The 19,476-nt window shown below is 42.9% G+C and overlaps 1 protein-coding gene across 2 annotated transcripts; it reads right to left on the reverse strand.

Annotated features, from left to right (window-relative positions):
- Positions 1-210: 210 nt before the first annotated feature.
- On the reverse strand, positions 211-14,160 carry MSS51 (MSS51 mitochondrial translational activator). Of its 2 annotated transcripts, XM_070431954.1 has the most exons (7): positions 13,884-14,160; positions 3,923-4,167; positions 3,200-3,355; positions 2,497-2,621; positions 1,713-2,279; positions 1,332-1,425; positions 211-1,004 (listed from the first exon to the last, which is right to left on the reverse strand). In XM_070431954.1, the coding sequence occupies exons 2-7, from the start codon at positions 4,141-4,143 to the stop codon at positions 785-787; spliced, it is 1,383 nt and encodes a 460-aa protein (XP_070288055.1). In that variant the 5' UTR covers positions 4,144-4,167; positions 13,884-14,160; the 3' UTR covers positions 211-784. The 2 variants fall into 2 exon arrangements, with proteins under 2 accessions (XP_070288055.1, XP_070288056.1); XM_070431955.1 differs by lacking the exon at positions 13,884-14,160 and having other exon boundaries at positions 3,923-4,251.
- Between the last annotated feature and the right edge of the window lie 5,316 nt (positions 14,161-19,476).

Consider the following 19,476-nt stretch of genomic DNA (forward strand, 5'->3'; position numbering starts at 1 on the left):
CAATAAAAATATATTTTTAAAAAAGAAGAAGAAGAAGGAAGACATGAGACAGGGTGTGGTAGACTGGCAGGCCTGAACAGGGAGCTGATGTTAATCACTCTTTTGACAAGAGAGAAGCCTCCAATTGTGAGGTGGTGTGTGTGTAGACAAGTAATACTTGCCAGTGAATAGGAAATAAGATTAAAAACTAGTGACTCAAGAAGCCCCAAACTGAGTTTATTGTGGTATAGATCAGATGAAAACAAATAACTCGAGTATATTTAAGTAAAGTCTGATATAACTGGAATATCTAAAATATAATGCCAGGGCAAAATGCTGCTTGCTCTAGGGTTGAAAGTGCTCAACAGAAAATACAAACATGAGATACTTATCTTGAAAATGCCAAGAAATAGAACAGTGTGCCAATCCTCACAACCTCCCCAGGTACCCCACCACTTCTCTGACTTGCTCCTTCTTGCACCACCTCAAGTCATTAACACCTCTCCATTTTTTAGACCAAATTGCTGGACAAGAAGTCTTTCAAAATAAGGTGCCATGCTTCTCCTTGGTGCCATCTGGTGTCACTGAGGCCTCTTGCCGCACACCAAATCTAGAATCCCGACTCTAGAAGCTGCCTGTGGCTAACCTCTCAGAAATGAGTCACATCATATAGGAATTCCCATGCTGCTTAGAAGCTTTACCTGGACAATGAAGTTTCAAAGTTGGCAATAAACCGGCATCAGCAGGGTAATTTTATCAGCCCCCCCCCTTTTCTAGGTATCCAGTGAGAATCTGGCTCAGCTATTTAATCCCCACCATCTACTTTCTTTTCCAACTGCCTCTTATCCAGCTGGCAGGAGCTCCCAAGAAACGTGATATAGTAGGCGCTGCCGTAAACTGGCTGCTTGTTGGGGTTGGAATAGACCTGTTCAGGTTTGAGGGACGAGAACGGGTTGGCTCCATAGGCAATGATGTGTGCATCCAGGTCCACCAGAATCTGCAGAGAGGCTGCCAGCTCCTGATGGCTGAGGGAGACAGAAGAAAAATTGCTCTGCTGATGAGAGAGATAGGAGAGAAAGTGCTCAGAACTTGACATTTCTGGGCTCATCAAGCCCCCAAATTACCTCAGACTGGAGTAGGCAAAGGCTATCCTTCCCTCCCAGATGTCTCACTAATTCCCAATTTACTAACATAGGCCTTTGTTCCAAGGGGACCAGAAAGCCAAGTGTGAGAAGAAAGAAAATCCTCATCAGAAGGCAGAAGATGAGCAAAGGAGAGAGAAATGAGCTCATCTCTATAAATAGAGGCCTGAGTGAGTCAGGGAGGTGTCACAAATAGGAAGAGGTCCAAACCTGTAAACAGTCATCAATGTAGGGATTTCATAATCTCGGAGTAGCAGAAGGGTGGGCAGCCAAGCCTCCATCAAGTCCGGGGAAGCGTGAAAACCTATGGAATAGAGAGGGGAAAGGCTGAGGTAGATACTTCTCTGATTGTGTCCATCCTAACCTTCACCTTGCTCACTGCAGATGCTCATTTATCACTATCACCCACCCCAGGTTCTTCAGTGGAAAATTCTGAACCCAGGTGTAGCACATAAGGCTAACGATCAACAAGGTCATCATCATATTGTGTTTAACCTGACCTAATGAATGTGGCTCCAAAGATAGAAAATACAAGAGTCAGAATAGAAAACTCCCAGAGGACCCACCCAGTATTCCCTGAACCACTCTTACCTGGATGGAATGCCACCACCAAATCTGGATGGGCTGTCTGCCCAGTCTCTACCTGCTCCTCCCAGAAGTTATGGTAGAGGCCCCTATGGCCACTAAGCTGAATGGTGCCAGGTTCCACAGGTGAAGTTGAGGTGCTCTGTGAAAAGCCAGTAGCAACGTCTACACCCACCATTATTATACGGAGGCCAAGGTGTCCAGGAAACATGTAACCAAGCTCATCATAGTCCCCGGGACGCGTGAGAAATGTCTCCGCGTGGGAAGCGCCAACTACGTGCACTGTGCTCCCTCCAATCTTCTTCACATTTATCCCCAAGGCCCGAAGCCCCAAGCCCAGGGTCAAAGGCCGTGACAGGACATCTGTCAGGAGTCGCTTCAAAGAGTCCTGCAGGACATCTGGGTCTGGCCTTGGCCTCCCTGCACTGGCCCACAGGGTGGTCATGACATGACTATCTAGCACAGCAGCCAGTATAGCATCTAGCTGTAGGCGCCGCATTGAAAACCAGGTGTCCCAGCCCTGTACGACTTCCGGAAGCCATGGCCAGGGTCCTGCGGGTAGGACAAAATCTCCTGCAGGAAAGAAGGAACAACAAAGAAGTGACCAAATTCTTCTCTGGCTTCAATGTTCCTTCTAGGTTCATTCTCCCAACCTGTGACCAGGGAGGCCTCACTATCCTGCCCCTCTCCGTTCTTCATTTTCCCCTCATAACAACATGCTTTCATCTCTTTCTCTAAGAACAATCAATTTTGACCATTATGGCAGAGTTCCCCAACACCACCACTCCACCTGTGACCAGAAGCCATTCCATGAGACGGTCCACAGCTACAAGACGCAGCTCTTGACAAACCCTCCTGTGGGCGGGCCAATCTGACCTCTGGCACTCTGGACCACAGTAATAAACATTTCTGCACCTGAGAGAATAAGCCCCAGAAATATTGGTTCCTATATTTCAAAGGTGATTGGGAGAATATCTGGGGAAGAGAATTGATATTCCTGTTCCTAGGAAGAAAAATTACTGGGTAAGGCAGGGAGAGGAATGGCAGCTATTTGCAACCAAATTTGGGAACTACATTAGAAGGGGAGGCAGGAGAGATTGGGAATGTAGTTTTTCTCTTGGGTCAGAGTAACACCTTAGTCTCTATCTGCAACAACTCACTTTTTACATCCCTTAAAGAAAAAATAACTCCAGGAGGTTGTGGCTGCCCTCTTACCATGCATATGTCTCAACCCTAACCTGCCCAGAACAGATTATGGTCTTACCCCTTAAGTTCTCAAGAGGAGGAAGGTAGAATAGTACTGGGATCTCTGTGTGACTTCCCCATAGCACCAAAAACAAGCAGGAGCCCAACCCTTTTCTAATCTGTCTGTGGCCGGGATCACATAGAATGAGGAGTCGGCCTTATGTTTTTGTGAAACCTTTCCTCCTACAATGAGGTCTTAGAACAGGATCGTTTCTGGATCTCTCCCCTATTAGCCCCTGATTAGTCACCTCTTGCAGTGCCGGAGGACCTTGGAGTCCGAAAGGCCATTGGGGAGTGCTCTACAGTGAGCACAGAATCGGAATGTGTCCTCCATCTTCTGGAACATTTCTCGAGGGCATCGAAATCCAAAGCCTGACACAGGAGTATCCCCATCTATCACCAACCTGCAGAGACAGCATGAAACGGTACAGCAATAGGAAAAAGAGTATCTCCAAAGTCTCTCAGGACCCCTCCTTTGCCTCCTATATGTTGTATTTCTACCTGCTCCCATCATTTTGACTTAATTATATATATATATATATAGATAGATAGATATATAGATATATAGATATATATATTTTTTTTAATATGCACTTTTATTTTCATTTTCTTCTTTATTGACTTTTATAGAGAGAGAGACAGAGAGAGAAACACCGATGTGAGAGAAACATCAATTGGCTGCCTCCTGCACATGCCCTGACTGGGGATTGAACCCTGGGTATGTTCCATGACTGGGAATCGAACCTGTTACTTTTTGGTGTATGGGACAATGCTCCAGCCTAATGAGCCACACCAGCCATGGCACAAATTATACTTTTTAATTTCTATAGTAACGAACTGGCAAAAGTCAGGATGAGAAAAATCCCTTGTTGCAAATACTTCATTATTCCCAAGTTATACTCCCTCTCCACCTTTTGAAATCATTTCTAAGGGTGACTACAAATTGCTCTTCCACAGAGCTAGTCACTCACTTGTATTCTTCATAGCTTTTCATGTTCAGCTTCTGAAGAATCAGCTGGGATAGGCCAGGAACATTATTGTCCAAGGAGTAGAAGCCAAGTGCATCAATGCTGGGGCCAGGTTTTGAGAGGGTCAGAGGCACAGGGGTCACAGCTGTAGGCTGGGTCACAGCTGTGGGAGCCACTGATGAGGAAGATTTCTTGTGCCTTCGTCGCCGGGGCCGTGGAGCCATGGCCTGTCCACTGATACCTGGGGACTATATGTAGACAAGATATAGAATGGAATTTTGCAAGCTGGATACATATGATGTGTTTTCATACGTTTGACCTTTCACTTCTCATTCTAGTCTTTCAGACCCAGGTATCAGTAAGACTTATTTCTGATCTACTGATTATTGATCACTACAAAGAAAAACAAGGGGGAAATATTACATATGATGTTCTATATCTCTATATAAAAGCCTAAGCAACTTTTCAACTGTTCGACTGGTAGCTATGATGCGCACTGACCACCAGGGGGCAGACGCTCAATGCACAGGCATGGAAACATGGAACAGACTGATGAATCTTAGAGGGAAAAGGGGGGAGGGTGAGAAGAGATTAACCAAAGATCTTATATCCATACTAGAGGCCTGGTGCACATATTCGTGCATGGGTGGGGTCCCTCAGCCTGGCCTGTGGGGATGTGGCTGAAATTGACAGTCTGACATCCCCCGAGGGGTCCCAGATTGGGAGAGGGCACACGAATCTGTGCACCAGTCCTCTAGTAAAATATAAATATGTCTGTAAGTAGTGCATAGAAAAAGGTCTGGCAGGGCTCCTCTAAAACAAATAACAGTGATTAACTCGGGGGGAGAGGCACTAAGATAGGAACTGAGTTGATCAAAGGCAACTTTAGACTTAAAGGCAACTTTTGACTTTTTTTATACAAAAAATATATTTAATAATAAAAGTGTAATTGCTAATTAGACCAGACAACCTTCCAGATGAAGCTGGGGCTGTGAGGGAAGCCTGGGTCCTGGGTGCCAGAGGGAAGCCTGTGCTGGCAGCTGGGGGAAGGAAGGCCTACTCTTGCATGAAATTCATGCACCAGGCCTCTAGTATTCATATATGAGTGTATTTCAAAAAATCAACTTAAAAGAAAAAGCAACAGAAGTTTGGGCTGTCACAAACTACCATCTAATTGAATAACTCAATCTAATTTAGTTGGGAAAGTAAAACATTCATTTTAAAAGGCCTATCATCATATTTATAGGCAATAAATCAAGACGTGCAAATTAAATGAGCACCAGAATGCTAAGAGTTACATAGTCAATGCAAGTAATGCAAATTATGAGAAAAATTTCCTAAAGAGATGAGTTTGTGTTTTTTATAATATATTTTCATTTACTTCAGAGAGGAAGGGAGAGGGAGAGAGAGAGAGAAACATCAATGATGAGAGAGAATCATTGATTGGCTGCCTCCTGCACACCCCAACTGGGGATCGAGCGCACAACCTGGGCATGTGCCTTGACCGGGAATTGAACGATGACCTCTTGGTTCATAGGTCAACACTCAACCACTGAGGCATGCGGCTGGGCAAGAGGTGAGTTTTGAAGTAGAACTAACCCCGCAACCACACCCATACCTACACCAACACCCACCCCCTACCCAGCAGGAACTCTGTGATGGCCTCCCTCCCTGGCTTACCATTCCTTCTCCGAGTGCCGAGCAAACCAAAAGAACTACATTGACAAAAATAAAATCATCCATTCATTAAATAAATATTTATTTATAAACATATAAAATAATGTACAAAATACTATAATGAAAAAACTTGTGAAAAATATACTTAACATCTAAATGTCTTATAGAGAGATTAAATGTAAACTATAGTATAAGGCAGCATATATATGTATATACATATATATACATATATATATATATGAAAGCAAATGGAAATCTCTGAAATTGAATTAAAAAGTAAAACAGAGAGACATACTTTTTAAGAAAATAAATTTGTATTGATATCCTATAAGAAAAGTGAAACTAAAGCACTAATAAGAGATCAGAAGAAGTGAGTCTCTTCATAGGAAGATTTTACAAAGCAGGGAGCAAAAAAAATAAAATAAAATAAAAAGCAGGGAGCAGTTGGAATAGACCAGCAATTTTTCAACCGGTGTGCCACAAGGATTTTTAAAACAAGCAATACTGGACTAGCCACGAGGCACTAACCTCTCTTCCCTTGGATCAGTGGTTCTCAACCTTCCTGATGCCGCGACCCTTTAATACAGCTCCTCATGTTGTGGTGACCCCCAATTTCATTGTTACAAATTGAACATAATTAAAGCATAGTGATGAATCACAAAAACAATATGTAATTATATATGTGTTTTCCGATGGTCTTAGGCGACCCCTGTGAAAGGGTCGTTCGACCCCCAAAGGGGTTGAGACCCATAGGTTGAGAACCGCTGCCTTAGATTGTCAATTTTAAAAATGACAACAACCAATACAATAGCCATCCAATGTGAATGAATCAAAATTATATATTTTTTTATCAGATCGGCAAATATTTTTTGATGTGCTGCAGAATTTTAGTAATTAGTTTATGTGTGCCATGAGATTAAAAAGGTTGAAAATTGCTAGAAGAGACCATGAAAGATGGTAATACTTTGAATACAAGGAGATAGAAAAAAAGGATTTCTAAACACAGAGAAGAGCATGAGCATAGAAATGTAGATGGGAACATTCTGTGGAATTAATGAAATAGAATAGATTGAGCTTGATGATTGAGTCTAAAGACCTAAACCTAAGAGCTAAAATTACAGTCTTATAAAAACACAAAGGGGAAAGCTTCATGGTATTGGATTTGGCAATTTCTTGGTTATAACACCAAAAGTACAGGCAACAAAAGGAAAATAGATTAATTGGACTACATCAAAATTAAAAACTTTTGTGCAGCAAAGGACAGAATGAAATAGAAATCCATAGAATGGGAGAAAGTGTTTGTAAATCACATACCTGATAAGAGATGAATAGCCTGAACTTGTGAAGAACTTCTAAAACTCAACACCACCAAACAACCCAATTCAAAAATGGGCAAAAGATCTGACCAGACATTTCTCCAAAGAAAACATGTAAACTGCCAAAAAGCACATGAAAAGATGTTCAACGTCACTAATGTTACAAAAGGGTGTCCAGACTAAGAAAAAGTTTTATAAGAGTTTATTTGGGGGGAAAAAAGTTTATTTGAACCAATCTGAGGACAATTGCCAGAAAGCAAACTCTCAACAGATTGAAATAAAATGCTCCAGAGAATGACAGTTTTGCAGCTTATTTTATACATTAGAATAAAATACAGGAAGAGACAGCGGAAGGTTTCCATGAAATCCACCGGTGGTGATAGGGGAGGGGCACATAATAGGAACAGAGTCATCGTTGTTTAGTATTACCCACCTTACTAACTATAGGTAAGAGGTTTTCTTACAGACCCTGCGAGTGCAGTGTGAAAAAGGAAAACAGGAAAGTCGACCTTGAAGTCCAGGTGGCCCCATCACTCAGAAGATACATTTTGAGAGCAGACCAGGGACAGAGACAAACGCTGAGAGCTAACCTTTTCAGGACAATGCTAGAGAGCAGACCCTGGGAACTCACTTAGTTGTTAGATTTTTTCTCCTGCCCCTTGCCCCCCACCCTTTAATCTTATATAACACTGACTTGAGCGTCTTTTCAGGGTGTTATACCTGCTGCTCTCTCAGATTGTCAGCTATCTGATTAAATAAACGCATCATAAAGATTCAACCTCATTTCTACTTAATTGACTCCGGTAGCAGCAGGCAGCGCAGACCCTTTTGTTTCCAGTTTCAGTGGTAGATTAAGGGGGAGGAAGAAAGCAAAATAGGGAAATCTCTGGAATTGAATAAAAAAGTAAAACAGAGAGACATAATTCTTTTTTGTTGTTTGTTTGTTTTAAATAAATTAGTGTTGATTTCAGAGAGGAATGGAGAGGGAGCGATAGAAACATCAATGATGAGAGAAAACCATTGATCAGCCGCTTCCTGCACACCACTTACTGGGGATTGAGCCTGCAACCAGGGCATGTGCCCTGACCAGGAATCAAACTGTGAACTCCTGGTTCATAGGTCAATGCTTACCCTCCTGGCCGCACCAGCCGGGCGAGACAAATCTCTTTTACATAGGTGGGTACAGGATCATTAATAATTAATATTTACAGTACATAGAGATGGTATTCAGGAAAGGGAGATAATGATGGGTTCTCTGGTCTCCTGCTCTGGTGCAGTGGGTGTGCCCTCGGGGGTCTGGAACAGACCATTACTCTGACATTGCAGAGGTATGTTATTTTAGATGCAAAAAGACAACAGACAGGCTCACTTTGTCAAGGAAGACTGACCTTTGTCAAGGAAGCCACAGGTCTAGGACATGCCTACCAGCATAACCCGCTGTTAGTTAGAAATTTTTATGTTCAGACTATCCTATGTGGTTGGTTACTTTTGGTCTCTGAGTCTGTAAAGCCCACCATACTGTTCTCTCCTGAGTTTGTCAGGTTTGGTATGTGGCCCCTTTTTCATCTATGCTAATCAGGAAAATGCAAATCAAAACCACAAGATACCACTTCACACCCTTTAGGATGACTATTATAAAGAAAACCACAGAAAATAACAAGTGTTGGTGAGGTGTGGAAAAATTGGAACATCTGTGCACTGATAGTAGGAATGTAAAATAGTACAGCCACTATGGAAAACAGTATGGCGGCTCTGCAAAAAGTTAAACACATAGTAACTACTATATGACCCAGCAATATCACTCTTAGTATATACTCAAAATAATTGGAAACAGGTACTTAAACAATGCTTATACACAAATGTTCATAGTACCACTATTCACAATATCCCAAAAGTATAAAACCCCAAAAGTCCACCAACAGATGAATGAATAATGTGAAAAAAAACGGGGGGAGAGGGTTCTATGGAAATTAACCTCACAGGGTGATCTGATCATAAATTCCTAACTGGGTAGGTCACTCCCCAGGCATATAACTTTTTAGCAAAAGAGTTATCTTTGCCTTGCCCAGTTGGTGTGGCTCAGTGGTTGAGTGCCAACCTATGAACCAAGAGGTCACAGTTCAATTCCAGTCAGGGCACATGCCTGGGTTGTGAACTCAGTCCCCAGGAGGGGGCATGCTGATTGGGGATTCTCTCTCCTCATTGATGCTTCTATCTCTCCCTCTCCCTTCCTTTCAGAAATCAATAAAAAAAAATGTTTTTTAAAAGGATTTATCTTTGCCTTAAGGAAGCTCTGTCCATTGTTTCTATGCACCTAGGTTAACACACCTATGAAATAAGCCTTACCACCTCATAAGAGCACATAATCTTGTTAACTATCCTATAATCCAATCCCCATCTTGCTTTTTCCCCCTTCTCCATGTAATCTTCCTTAATTGCCTCCTTAATTTCAGTTGCAAAACTGTTATTCTCCAGAGCTTTTCAGATCTTGTTCCTCAGTTTGGCTCAAATAAACTCTTAAGAACTGTGACAGGTTTGGACGTTTCTTACTTTGACAATAAATTGGGTTATGTATATAATAGAATATTATTCAGACACAAAAAGAAATGAAGTACTGATAAATGCTACATGGATGAACCTCAAAAAGCTTATGCTAGTGAAAGAAGCCAAACATAAAAGGTCATGTTATACGATTACATTTATATAAAATATCAAGAATAGGTAAATTCAGTCCTGGCCAGTGTGGCTCAGTGGCTAAAGTGTTGGCCCCCGTGCACCGAAGGGTATGGGGTTTAACTCCCAGCCAAGGGCACATATCTGGGTTGCAGGCTCAATCTCCAGCCCCAGTTGGGACACTTGTGGGAGGCAACCAACCAGTGTCTCTCTCATATCAATGTTTCTGTCCTTCTCCCCCCTCTCCTTTCCTTCCACTCTCTCTAAAAATCAGTAGGAAAAAATATTCTCAGGTGAGAATTAACAACAACAAAATTATAAGAACAGGTAAATCCAGAAAAAGAAAGCAAATTGCAGCTCTAGCCGGCTTGGCTCAGTGGATAAAGCATCAGCCTACAGACTGAAGGGTCCAAGGTTCGATTCCGGCCAAGGGCACATGCCTGGGTTGCGGGCTCCATCCCCAGTGTGGGGTGTGCAGGAGGCAGCCAATCAATGATTCTCTCTCATCATTGATGTTTCTATCTCTCTCCTTCTCCCCTCCTCTCTGAAATCAATAAAGAAATATATTTTTAAAAAAAGAAAAAAGAAAGCAAATTGCAGTGGCAGAGTGGAAGGGGGCATGGGGAGTATGCTTAATGGATATGGGGTTTTCCTTTGGGGTCGATGAAACTGTTTGGGAACTAAACAGAGGTTGTGGTTACACAACAGTATGAATGTACTAAATGCCATTTAATTGCTCACTTTAAAAGGATTAATTTTGTTTTGTGAATTTCACCTCAATTTTTAAAAAAGTTATCCATAGAGATCGTGAAGCTAAAACGTTATTACCCCCCCCCCCCCCCAGATTAATTGTCTCCAGGCACAGGGAAATATGAGAGGATAAAAATACTGACAGTGGTTGGTTTGAATGAGGTAACTAACTATTAAAGTTCAAACCAGGGATCATGTTTTGTTACAAAAATGGTCTGACATTTAATCCTTCCAGACCAAATTTGTTAGGAAAAAATCTCCAGGTCATCATTCAGCTGAGATGTAGGTAGCAGAACAAACACATAAAAACCTTCCCAGAATCATCTAGCTAATATCCATTATCTTGCGACCCTTTCCTCAGGTTAATGGAGGAACTAATTTATATTTTCCTTTGTATTTTCTTTCTCCTCACCCTTTCATTCCACCCCTTTAAGCTCTCCCTTTGACCCAGAGATGAATGGATGATTTCAGAGTCTACAGAACAGATAGCTAATCTCATCTGTATAACCTATCTTCTAAAATCCTACCAATAAAGAAGAAATTAGACCTAAGGATAGATCATTTTAGGACTTAAGAGTCATAGCCCTTTACTAAAGGTAGATGGAATTGCCTTCATGCCTTCACATCTTTGGATCCTAACTAACTTAACTCTTCCCCGCACTATATATATATTTGATTTTTTACAGAGAGGAAGGGAGAGGGATAGAGAGTTAGAAACATTGATGAGAGAGAAACATCGATCAGCTGCCTCCTGCACACCCCTTTTACTGGGGATGTGCCCGCAACCAAAGTACATGCCCTTGACCGGAATCGAACCTGGGACCCTTCAGTCTGCAGGCCGACACTATCCACTGAGCCAAACCGGTCAGGGCTTCCCTGCATTTTTTTATCCTCACCTTAGGATATGTTTATTGATTTTAAAGAGAGGTAGGAAAAGATAGATAGATAGACAGACTGACAGACAGACAGACAGACAGACAGACAGACAATTGACCTGAGAGAGTAACATCAATTGGCACTAGGAATCAAACCCACAACCAAGATATGTGAAACTGACCGGAATCCAACCTGCAACCTTCTGGTGTAGGGGACAACACTCCACCCAACTGAGCCACATTGGCCAGGGCCCCTCCACTTTTAAAGACCACACACTTCCATCACATTTCTATATAACCATTGCATTTCTAGAAGCAGCATTCATCTGCTCTCTCTACCCAGCCCCCTCAGGCAAGATAAACCTTGAGAGAATGAGCTCATCTTTTGTTTATAGGTAGGGAGGAAAAGTATCTTTGAGACAACTCAAGAGTCTTAAAATCGCAGAAATAATAATAAATACCTTCCTGATGTTCAATAAAGAACCTTTATGCTACAATGGAAGCCAAATAAGACCAGGGAGGTACTTATCTGCCTTTGCAAAGAAAGGTATTCCTCCAATAAGAGGTTAACTCCTGGCTCTCTGGGGGTTGGTGGAACTGCCTGGAAGTGAAGGGATCGATCACACAGCTTGGGGAGGAGGAGTGGTGCTGGTGAAACCCCTGCTGCCATAGTTTCCTGTGTTTACAGCAGATTCGTGATACAGATGAATTAAATAAGGGGACTGGGCTCTGCACTTGCCCCACAAACTCGAACTCATGTGTGAGCTGGTGTGCCCCAGCCCCAGGATCCTCCCCGTTCAAGTTGTTGGGGCCGGGACAGTTACTGAGAGAAAGGCAAAAAAACAGAGGGGGCCAGGGAGACGTTGGAAAGAATTACAGCAAGCTTTCAGCATTTTCCAGAGTTCAGTCTACTCCGAGAAAGGGAATCATTTAAACTTTTTTCTGTCTCCAGTGACTGGGCTCTAATTTATTCCCAGTTTATATGAGAGAAAACACCAAGGACTGGAGAGAAGACAAACTGGATGGCCTCTATCCTTCATCACCAACCCCCCTAAATTATTAGTTTATTCCCATCTTTCCCCCTCCTTACCACAAAAAGCCTTACGTCTCACCTTCAGACCAGGAAGGCCCATTTAATTTTCTGTAATTCACCAGCAAATACAAAATGCCCTTGGAGAGGTAGGGAGGAGAAGGGGAGTGAAGTTAGTCATTGGGGAGCCTCAAAAGGGGCTGAGAAAAAGAAAGAGAAAAGGAGAAATACATTGGGAGCATTGCTATTATGGCCACATTCAGCTGCTTGAGCAGTGATTAACACTCCCTGAGGTGCTAATGCTTTAGTCAACTACAAACCAAGCCAGCAAACTGGTTGATGAAAAAGTTACTTACCTTGCTAAGCCCTCAGCTTCCTTCCTTCTCTATTTCTTCCAAGTGAAGTGAGTTTGACCTCCTCAGATCCAGGTTGTGGTTGACTCGAAGCTGTCCCTTCCTCTCACTTCCCTTGCCAACTGCTGAAATGCTGTGTCTCTGTAATTACATGTGGCCTGCCAGCCAGACATGCTTAATTCTCACTAAGGAAGCAAGCAGGGACCTGGCCCTCTGCCTATCGACCTCTCTTTCTGACCTTCCTTGTCTGCCAAGAAGGCTCAGAACGCTGTCAACACTCCCATACTTGCCAAAGGCCAGGCAGGTTGAAGAAAGATGAAGCCTACTAGTTCCTGGACCTCTCTCACCAAGGCAGCATTCTGTTCTTAGAACACAGCACCAGGAAAACCCTTGGGATTAGTTCAGATATCAATATTTGGTTGGAAAGGCTGAGCACTAGCCCAGGGCAAAAGGAACTCTTTGGTTTCTGGATGTCCATATAGACCCAGGAGGAGTTCCCCCAAGCCCAAAGTACGTTTCAGCATAACACTGCTCAAACACAACCCAGCGATGACCAATCTAGGCTTAAGTACAATACCCAACGAAGGCTCTGCCAGGGTAACTCAGTTGGTTGGAGTGTCCTCCAGATACACCAAGGTTGCAGGTTTGATCCCCAGTCAGGGCACATACAAGAATCAACCAATAAATGCATAAATAAGTGGAACAACAAATCTCTCTCTCTCTCTCTTTTTCACCCCCTTTCTAAGATCAATAAATAAAAATTAAAATAATAATAACCAAGAAAGACAATAAATGGTCATTTGATGGTACAGAAGGAAATCAATTATAGGGGAAGCGATCAATAATTAATTTTTAAAATTCACTCTCCCTGAAAAGAGAGCAAGACACTTTCTGAGTGAATGTCATCAGAGGCACTCCCCCATTTATTTCAAAAGAGGAATACAGTAGTCCCCTTACCCACTGGGTATATATTCCAAGACCCTCATTAGATGCCTGAAACCAACAGTTAATTTATAAATCAGGCACAGTAAGAGATTAACAGCAATAATAAAATAGAACAATTATATTACAACAAAAGTCATGTGAATGTGGCATTAAGTAAAATAGGGTTACTTGAACAAATACTGCAATATCTTTTTTAAAATATATTTTTTTATTGATTTCAGAGAGAAAGGGAGAGGGAGAGAGAGAAACATCAATGATAAGAATCATTGATCAGCTGCCTCCTGTACGCCCCCCACTGGGGATCGAGCCTGCAACCCAGGCATGTGCTCTTGACTAGAATCGAACCTGGGATCCTTCAGTCTGCAGGCTGACGCTCTATCCATTGAGCCAAACCGGCTAGGACAGTACTGCAGTATCTTGATAGTCCATCTGATAACCAAGAAGAGAAGGCTATTAAGTGACTCATGGGAGTGATAGTGTGGATATACTGGACAAAGGGATGATTTGTGTCCTGGGCAGGATGGAGCAAGAGAGCATGAGTTTCCACCATGCTACTCAGAATTGTGAGCAAACTAAAACTTATAAATTGTTTATTTTTGGAATTTTCCATGAATATTTTGGATCACAGTTCACTGAAACCATGGAAAGTGAGATCATGGATCGGGGGGTGGGGGGGGGAGGCTACTGTAAATATTAAAAACCAAAATATTAATAACTAAAAATGCATACTATTTTTTAAAATAAATCTTTATTGTTGAAAGTATTATACTAGTATATGTCCCCCTCCTTCCCCCATTGACCCCCTCCAGCCTGCCCCAGGCCTTGCACCATCCTATTGTCTGTGTCCATGGGTTATACATATATGTATACAAGGTCTTTGGTTGATTACTTCCCACCCATCCGCCCTTCCCGCCTTCCCTCCAAGATTCCGCAGTCTATTCCATGCTTCCATGTTTCTGGATCCACTCTGTTCTTCAGTTTATTTTGTTAATTAGATTCCACATATGAGTGAGATCTTGTGATACTTGTCTTTCTCTGACTGACTTATTTCACTTAGCATGATACACTCCAGGTCCCTACATGCTGTCTCAAAGGGTAAGAGATTCTTCTTTTTTGCTGCTGCATAGTATTCCATGGTATAAATGTACCACAGCTTTTTTATTCACTCATCTACTGATGGGCACTTGGGCTGTTTCCAGATATTAGCTATTGTAAATTGTTAAAAATGCATACTATTTCAATGAACATAAAAATAAGAATCAACTCAAACATCTTATTCCTTTATTTCCACATTCCTAGCTCCTTTTCACTTAGAGCTACAAAACTCTAGAACCTTGTGAGCAGTGGTCCTATATGACTGTAAGATCATTCTGCTTATACCTGACCCCAGCTATGTCACTTACCTGTCACTGTGAACATGACTGGGGAACAGACCACTTACAATGAAGACCTGGAATGTGGAAAATCAAATCTACATATGAACAGATGCTGAGAATGGATTTTATTTTATTATTTTATTTTTTAAAATATATTTTATTGATTTTTTACAGAGAGGAAGGGAGAGAGAGAGTTAGAAACATCGACGAGAGAGAAACATCGATCAGCTGCCTCCCGCACATCTCCTACTGGGGATGTGCCCGCAACCCAGGTACATGCCCTTGACCGGGACCCCTCAGTCCACAGGCCGATGCTCTATCCACTGAGCCAAACCGGTTTCGGCAAGAATGGATTTTTTAAAAAAGCAAACAAAACAAAAAACCCAAATGGTAGCAAGCACAAACTACAGCAGGGAAGGTGGAAGAGTTAAGGACACAACAAAATGTTACATAACATTATGTAGAACAGGTGTGGACAAAGGAACACCAGTTGCAATGGACAAAAATCCTGAAAAAAATAGGGGTGATTAATTTTAAGCAAAGGTTTCAGGCCAATTTAAAATGTTACTGGCAGAACATTTAAAGTTGTGTTAATAATGCCTGAACTGAAGTAGGTCCAAGAAGTCAGAGATTATCTTTTTTAATTCAGAAGAATCATCTTTGAATGTAAAGGGAGATTATATATAGAAAAAAATCGATATTGAAAAGTAGCTTACATTTTATCATCACTACTACTTGCTCTGGTAGATACAATTTGCATTCATCATGGGATATATATAATATCCTTTACATTGAATTTATTGGGGATTAGGATGAGGGATATATATATATATATATTTTAACTTAAAAATACTTCTATTTATGAAGAAAGACTAGAAAGAGGTAGGAAGTGGTCTGTGGGGCATAGGGTGATACAGTAAAACCTTGATATAATGGACTAATTCAGGCGAGGGGGTGTCCATTAAGCCAAAAGTCCACTATATAATAAAGTAGGTTTTCCGATGCATATGTTAAAAAATTGACAAATTGGCCCTGACTGGTTTGGCTCAGTGGATAGAGCGTCAGCCTGCGGACTCAAGGGTCCCGGGTTCAATTCCGGTCAAGGGCATGTGCCTTGGTTGCGGGCACATACCCAGTGGGGAGTGTGCAGGAGGCAGCTGATCAATCTTTCTCTCTCATCAATGTTTCTAACTCTCTATCCCTCTCCATTTCTCTCTGTAAAAAATCCATAAAATATATTTTTATTGGTTAGTTTACCTCTTTTTACTTATGTAAGCATGTTTGTGTAATTAAAATTAAGTATGCATGAAAAGTTTAATTTCACAGAAAAGCTGTCTTTATGTATTGCTGTAATTTCAAATTTATACAGAATAAGTCTAGTAAATGTGTGCATTCACCAGTCACCACGAGTGAACAAATGCACAAGGCTGGGGTGTGGCTTAGCATACGTGGGAACATTGGCTGGCACACATTCAAACTGCTGCAGAACGTCATGCCACAGGACAACAGAACCAACTACCTCGAGGGATGTGGTGTGAGCACAGCTAATCATTCCATGACCATTGGTCACGAGCAGTGACTCTTGGATTTACATATGTAGACTATTGTTGTAGACATTTAATAATTATTTATGTCAGCAAATTACTAGTGTTTTATCCAACATATGGCTATTTGCTAAAATTTGTTAAAAATAACAGTGAATTAATGTAAAAAATAACCTATTAATTTAACTATAAGCAAATCTTGGTTACAAGTATTTTAAAATGAACAGGGTGTTAATTTTTATATATGACATACAGATGAGAAATTTTGTCCGTTAAACTCAGTCTGTTAAATCAAGGTCCACAAAATTGAGGGTTTGCTGCAGTGGTTCTCAACCTTCTGGCCCTTTAAATACAGTTCTTCATGTTGTGACCCAACCATAAAATTATTTTCGTTGCTACTTCACAACTGTAATGTTGCTACTGTTATGAACCGTAATGTAAATATCTGATATGCAGGATGGTCTTAGGCGACCCCTGTGAAAGGGTCGTTTGACCCCCATAGGGGTCGCAACCCACAGGTTGAGAACCACTGGTTTACCATAATCTACCACTCTTCATGTATACCAGTTTTTCTGAGTTCCATTCCTTTCTCTTATTTTCTCCTTTTTAATTAAAAAAAAATAAATTTATTGATTTCAGAGAGGAATGGAGAGGGAGAGATAGAGACATCAATGGTGAGATTCATTGAACGGCTGCCTCCTGCACCCCCCCCTACTGGGGATTGAGCCCACAACCTGGGCATACGCCCTTGACTGGAATCGAACCAGGGACCCTTCAATCTGCAGGCCGATGCTCTCCCCACTGAGCTAAACCGGCTCCTTTTTAATTTTTACTGTGAACATGCAATTCTTAGTTTGCTAATTATGCTTTATATTTACCCATCATTCCCACAAACACTATATAACCCTACTGATGGACTTAAGGAAGGGCTAAGGAAATCTCTAATACCTGATATACTTGTTAAGCACAAGATGCAGTTTTCATAAAACAGTAATTTCAAGAAGAATCTTCAAGGTATGCAGTAATAACTTTAAAGGCAGCTCTTGAACTGGTAGGCAAGTAGAAGTTGCAATAGGAAATCTAAGATGGCAGTGGAGTAGGTGGAAGCTACATTCACCTGCTCCCAAGACCAAACTGGAATTACAACTAAATTATAGAACAATCATCCTGAATAACCAAATGAGCATTAGCTGAAGAGAAGTCTGAAAACCAAGGATTATAGAAGAAGCTGCACTGAGACTAGTAAGAAGGGCAGAGACACGAAAAGGGCTGGCCCCGCTCCCAAGGTGGCTGAGATTCCGGAGAATATCTCAGCTGCAAAGCATGAGGTCTAACCTCCAAGCCACGCTCCCCAGCCTAGAGCACCAGAACTGGGAAAGACGCCCACATAACACAGGGCTGTGAAAAGCAGCAGGGTTTCTGTCCATCAGGGAGAGATGGGAGTCCGCCAGAGACACAGGCACCTTCTTAAAAGGGCCAATGCAAAAATTTCATTTGCAGCCACTCACCCTGGGCTCCGGCAGAGGGAGGGCAGAGCAGACTAGTCTCATGAGGAGAGTCGAATTTGTCTGTGGCTCTGGGGAGAAAGCTGAAGGACAGCCTCCAGGATCCCTGTGCTGAGTCATTCTCCCATATGGTAGATGCCATCTTTCTTACATGGCATCTACTCCCCTCCCTGTGGCAATAGCCTGGGGGAACGTAATAGCCCCACTCTCTGGACTCCCTCCAACCCACCCTGTGGAGTTTAGGCCCTGCTGAGGAGTCAGTTGCCTTAGTTAGAGTATAGAGGTCTGGGCAGACTTAATTTGTGTCAGTGACTGAGCTGTGTGGCTTCAGGGTGGGGGACATTCCCCCCACTTTCCCGTGAAACTGACTGGTGCTTTCCTCTCACAGATCTGCTGGAACCACCCTCTGGGCTTCAGGCATCCCACCCTCTGGGCTGTGGCTCTGGAGTTACCACAGGCCTGATTCCTAGTGGCTCCACTCTGCCGAGGTTAGGGCAAAATCCAGGACAGACTGAGTTGTGTCTGGGGTGAGGGCCACACCCCAGAAGCCTGATCCACCTCCCCCTCACAGGACATTCACTAGCCCCATCCTTCTGACTCCTGGAAGCCCCATCTTGCTGAGCTTCCTCTCCTGGCAGAATCTGGGACAGATTCTGTGACTAGAACAGGGCCATTTTCCCCTCACATTCCTAAGCAGTACAGAGCCCTCTCTTAAGAGGGCCAAATCTTGGTCTGTTTGGGCCTGATAAACTCTGTTGGCCTCACCCTGACGACTCCCTGTAACCCACCCGAACACAAAGGTGTGCGAGCACCCAGTGGGTGGTAGCTAGACTTGGTAAACCTGGGGACAACTGCCTAGTGGCCTTGGATCCTGCACTGGCACTGAGTTTGAGCCTGTATCACTCTGGTGAACATCACTCACCCCTACCTGGTGACTCACTGTGAACCTACCTTATGCACCTCGGATACTGCCAGAGGCTCTTTCAGTGACAGAGCCTGACAGACAGCTGGCAGGCAAAGGCAGGGGGAGGTAAATCCTGGGGTGCCTTGGGACACTTGCTGACTGGCCCCTGGGCCCAGTGCCAGCCTTGGTGTGCAGCTTGGTCCTTCCTGTGCACACCCTGGCCCAGCAGAGGCAGCCACAAACTGTGAATCACTTGCAGGTCTAATAGGTTGCCCAGGGCCAGACACAGGCAACATCTGACATTGGCCTGCACTAGAGTCCCTCCCAAAAGACCCAGAACCAACACGCTCAGTGGCCAGCTTCAGACAACATCAGAGCAGGATACAATGAGCTTCGCAAGCAGTATATCCAAAGGGAGATCTCGGCAGGCACCAGACCCTCCTAGGCAAACTCTGCTTTATGTGGCCAGCACCTGCACAGCAGCTTGCATGCTGTGGTTGGGGTTGAGCCTCACAGCCAGCCAGCCTGAGGGTTGATCCCATGCATGAATGGGCCAATAGCAATCAAGACTCAATCACAAAAGGAAGGCCCACATAACTCACACAAGGG

Source organism: Myotis yumanensis, unplaced genomic scaffold (genome assembly GCF_028538775.1).
Source record: "Myotis yumanensis isolate MYYU_CA2020_CCGP unplaced genomic scaffold, mMyoYum1.0.hap1 SCAF_13, whole genome shotgun sequence".
Lineage (NCBI taxonomy): Eukaryota > Metazoa > Chordata > Mammalia > Chiroptera > Vespertilionidae > Myotis > Myotis yumanensis.

Bases quoted from the DNA above. Each gene is read 5' to 3' on its own strand.
- MSS51 (XM_070431954.1), bottom strand. From the start codon at position 4,143: ATGGCTCCACGGCCCCGGCGACGAAGGCACAAGAAATCTTCCTCATCA. The intron at 2,622-3,199 runs GTGACTAATCAG...TTATTCTCTCAG, and splicing joins GTCCTCCGGCACTGCAAGAG to GTGCAGAAATGTTTATTACT. The intron at 2,280-2,496 runs GTGGAGTGGTGG...TCTTTCCTGCAG, and splicing joins GGAATGGCTTCTGGTCACAG to GAGATTTTGTCCTACCCGCA.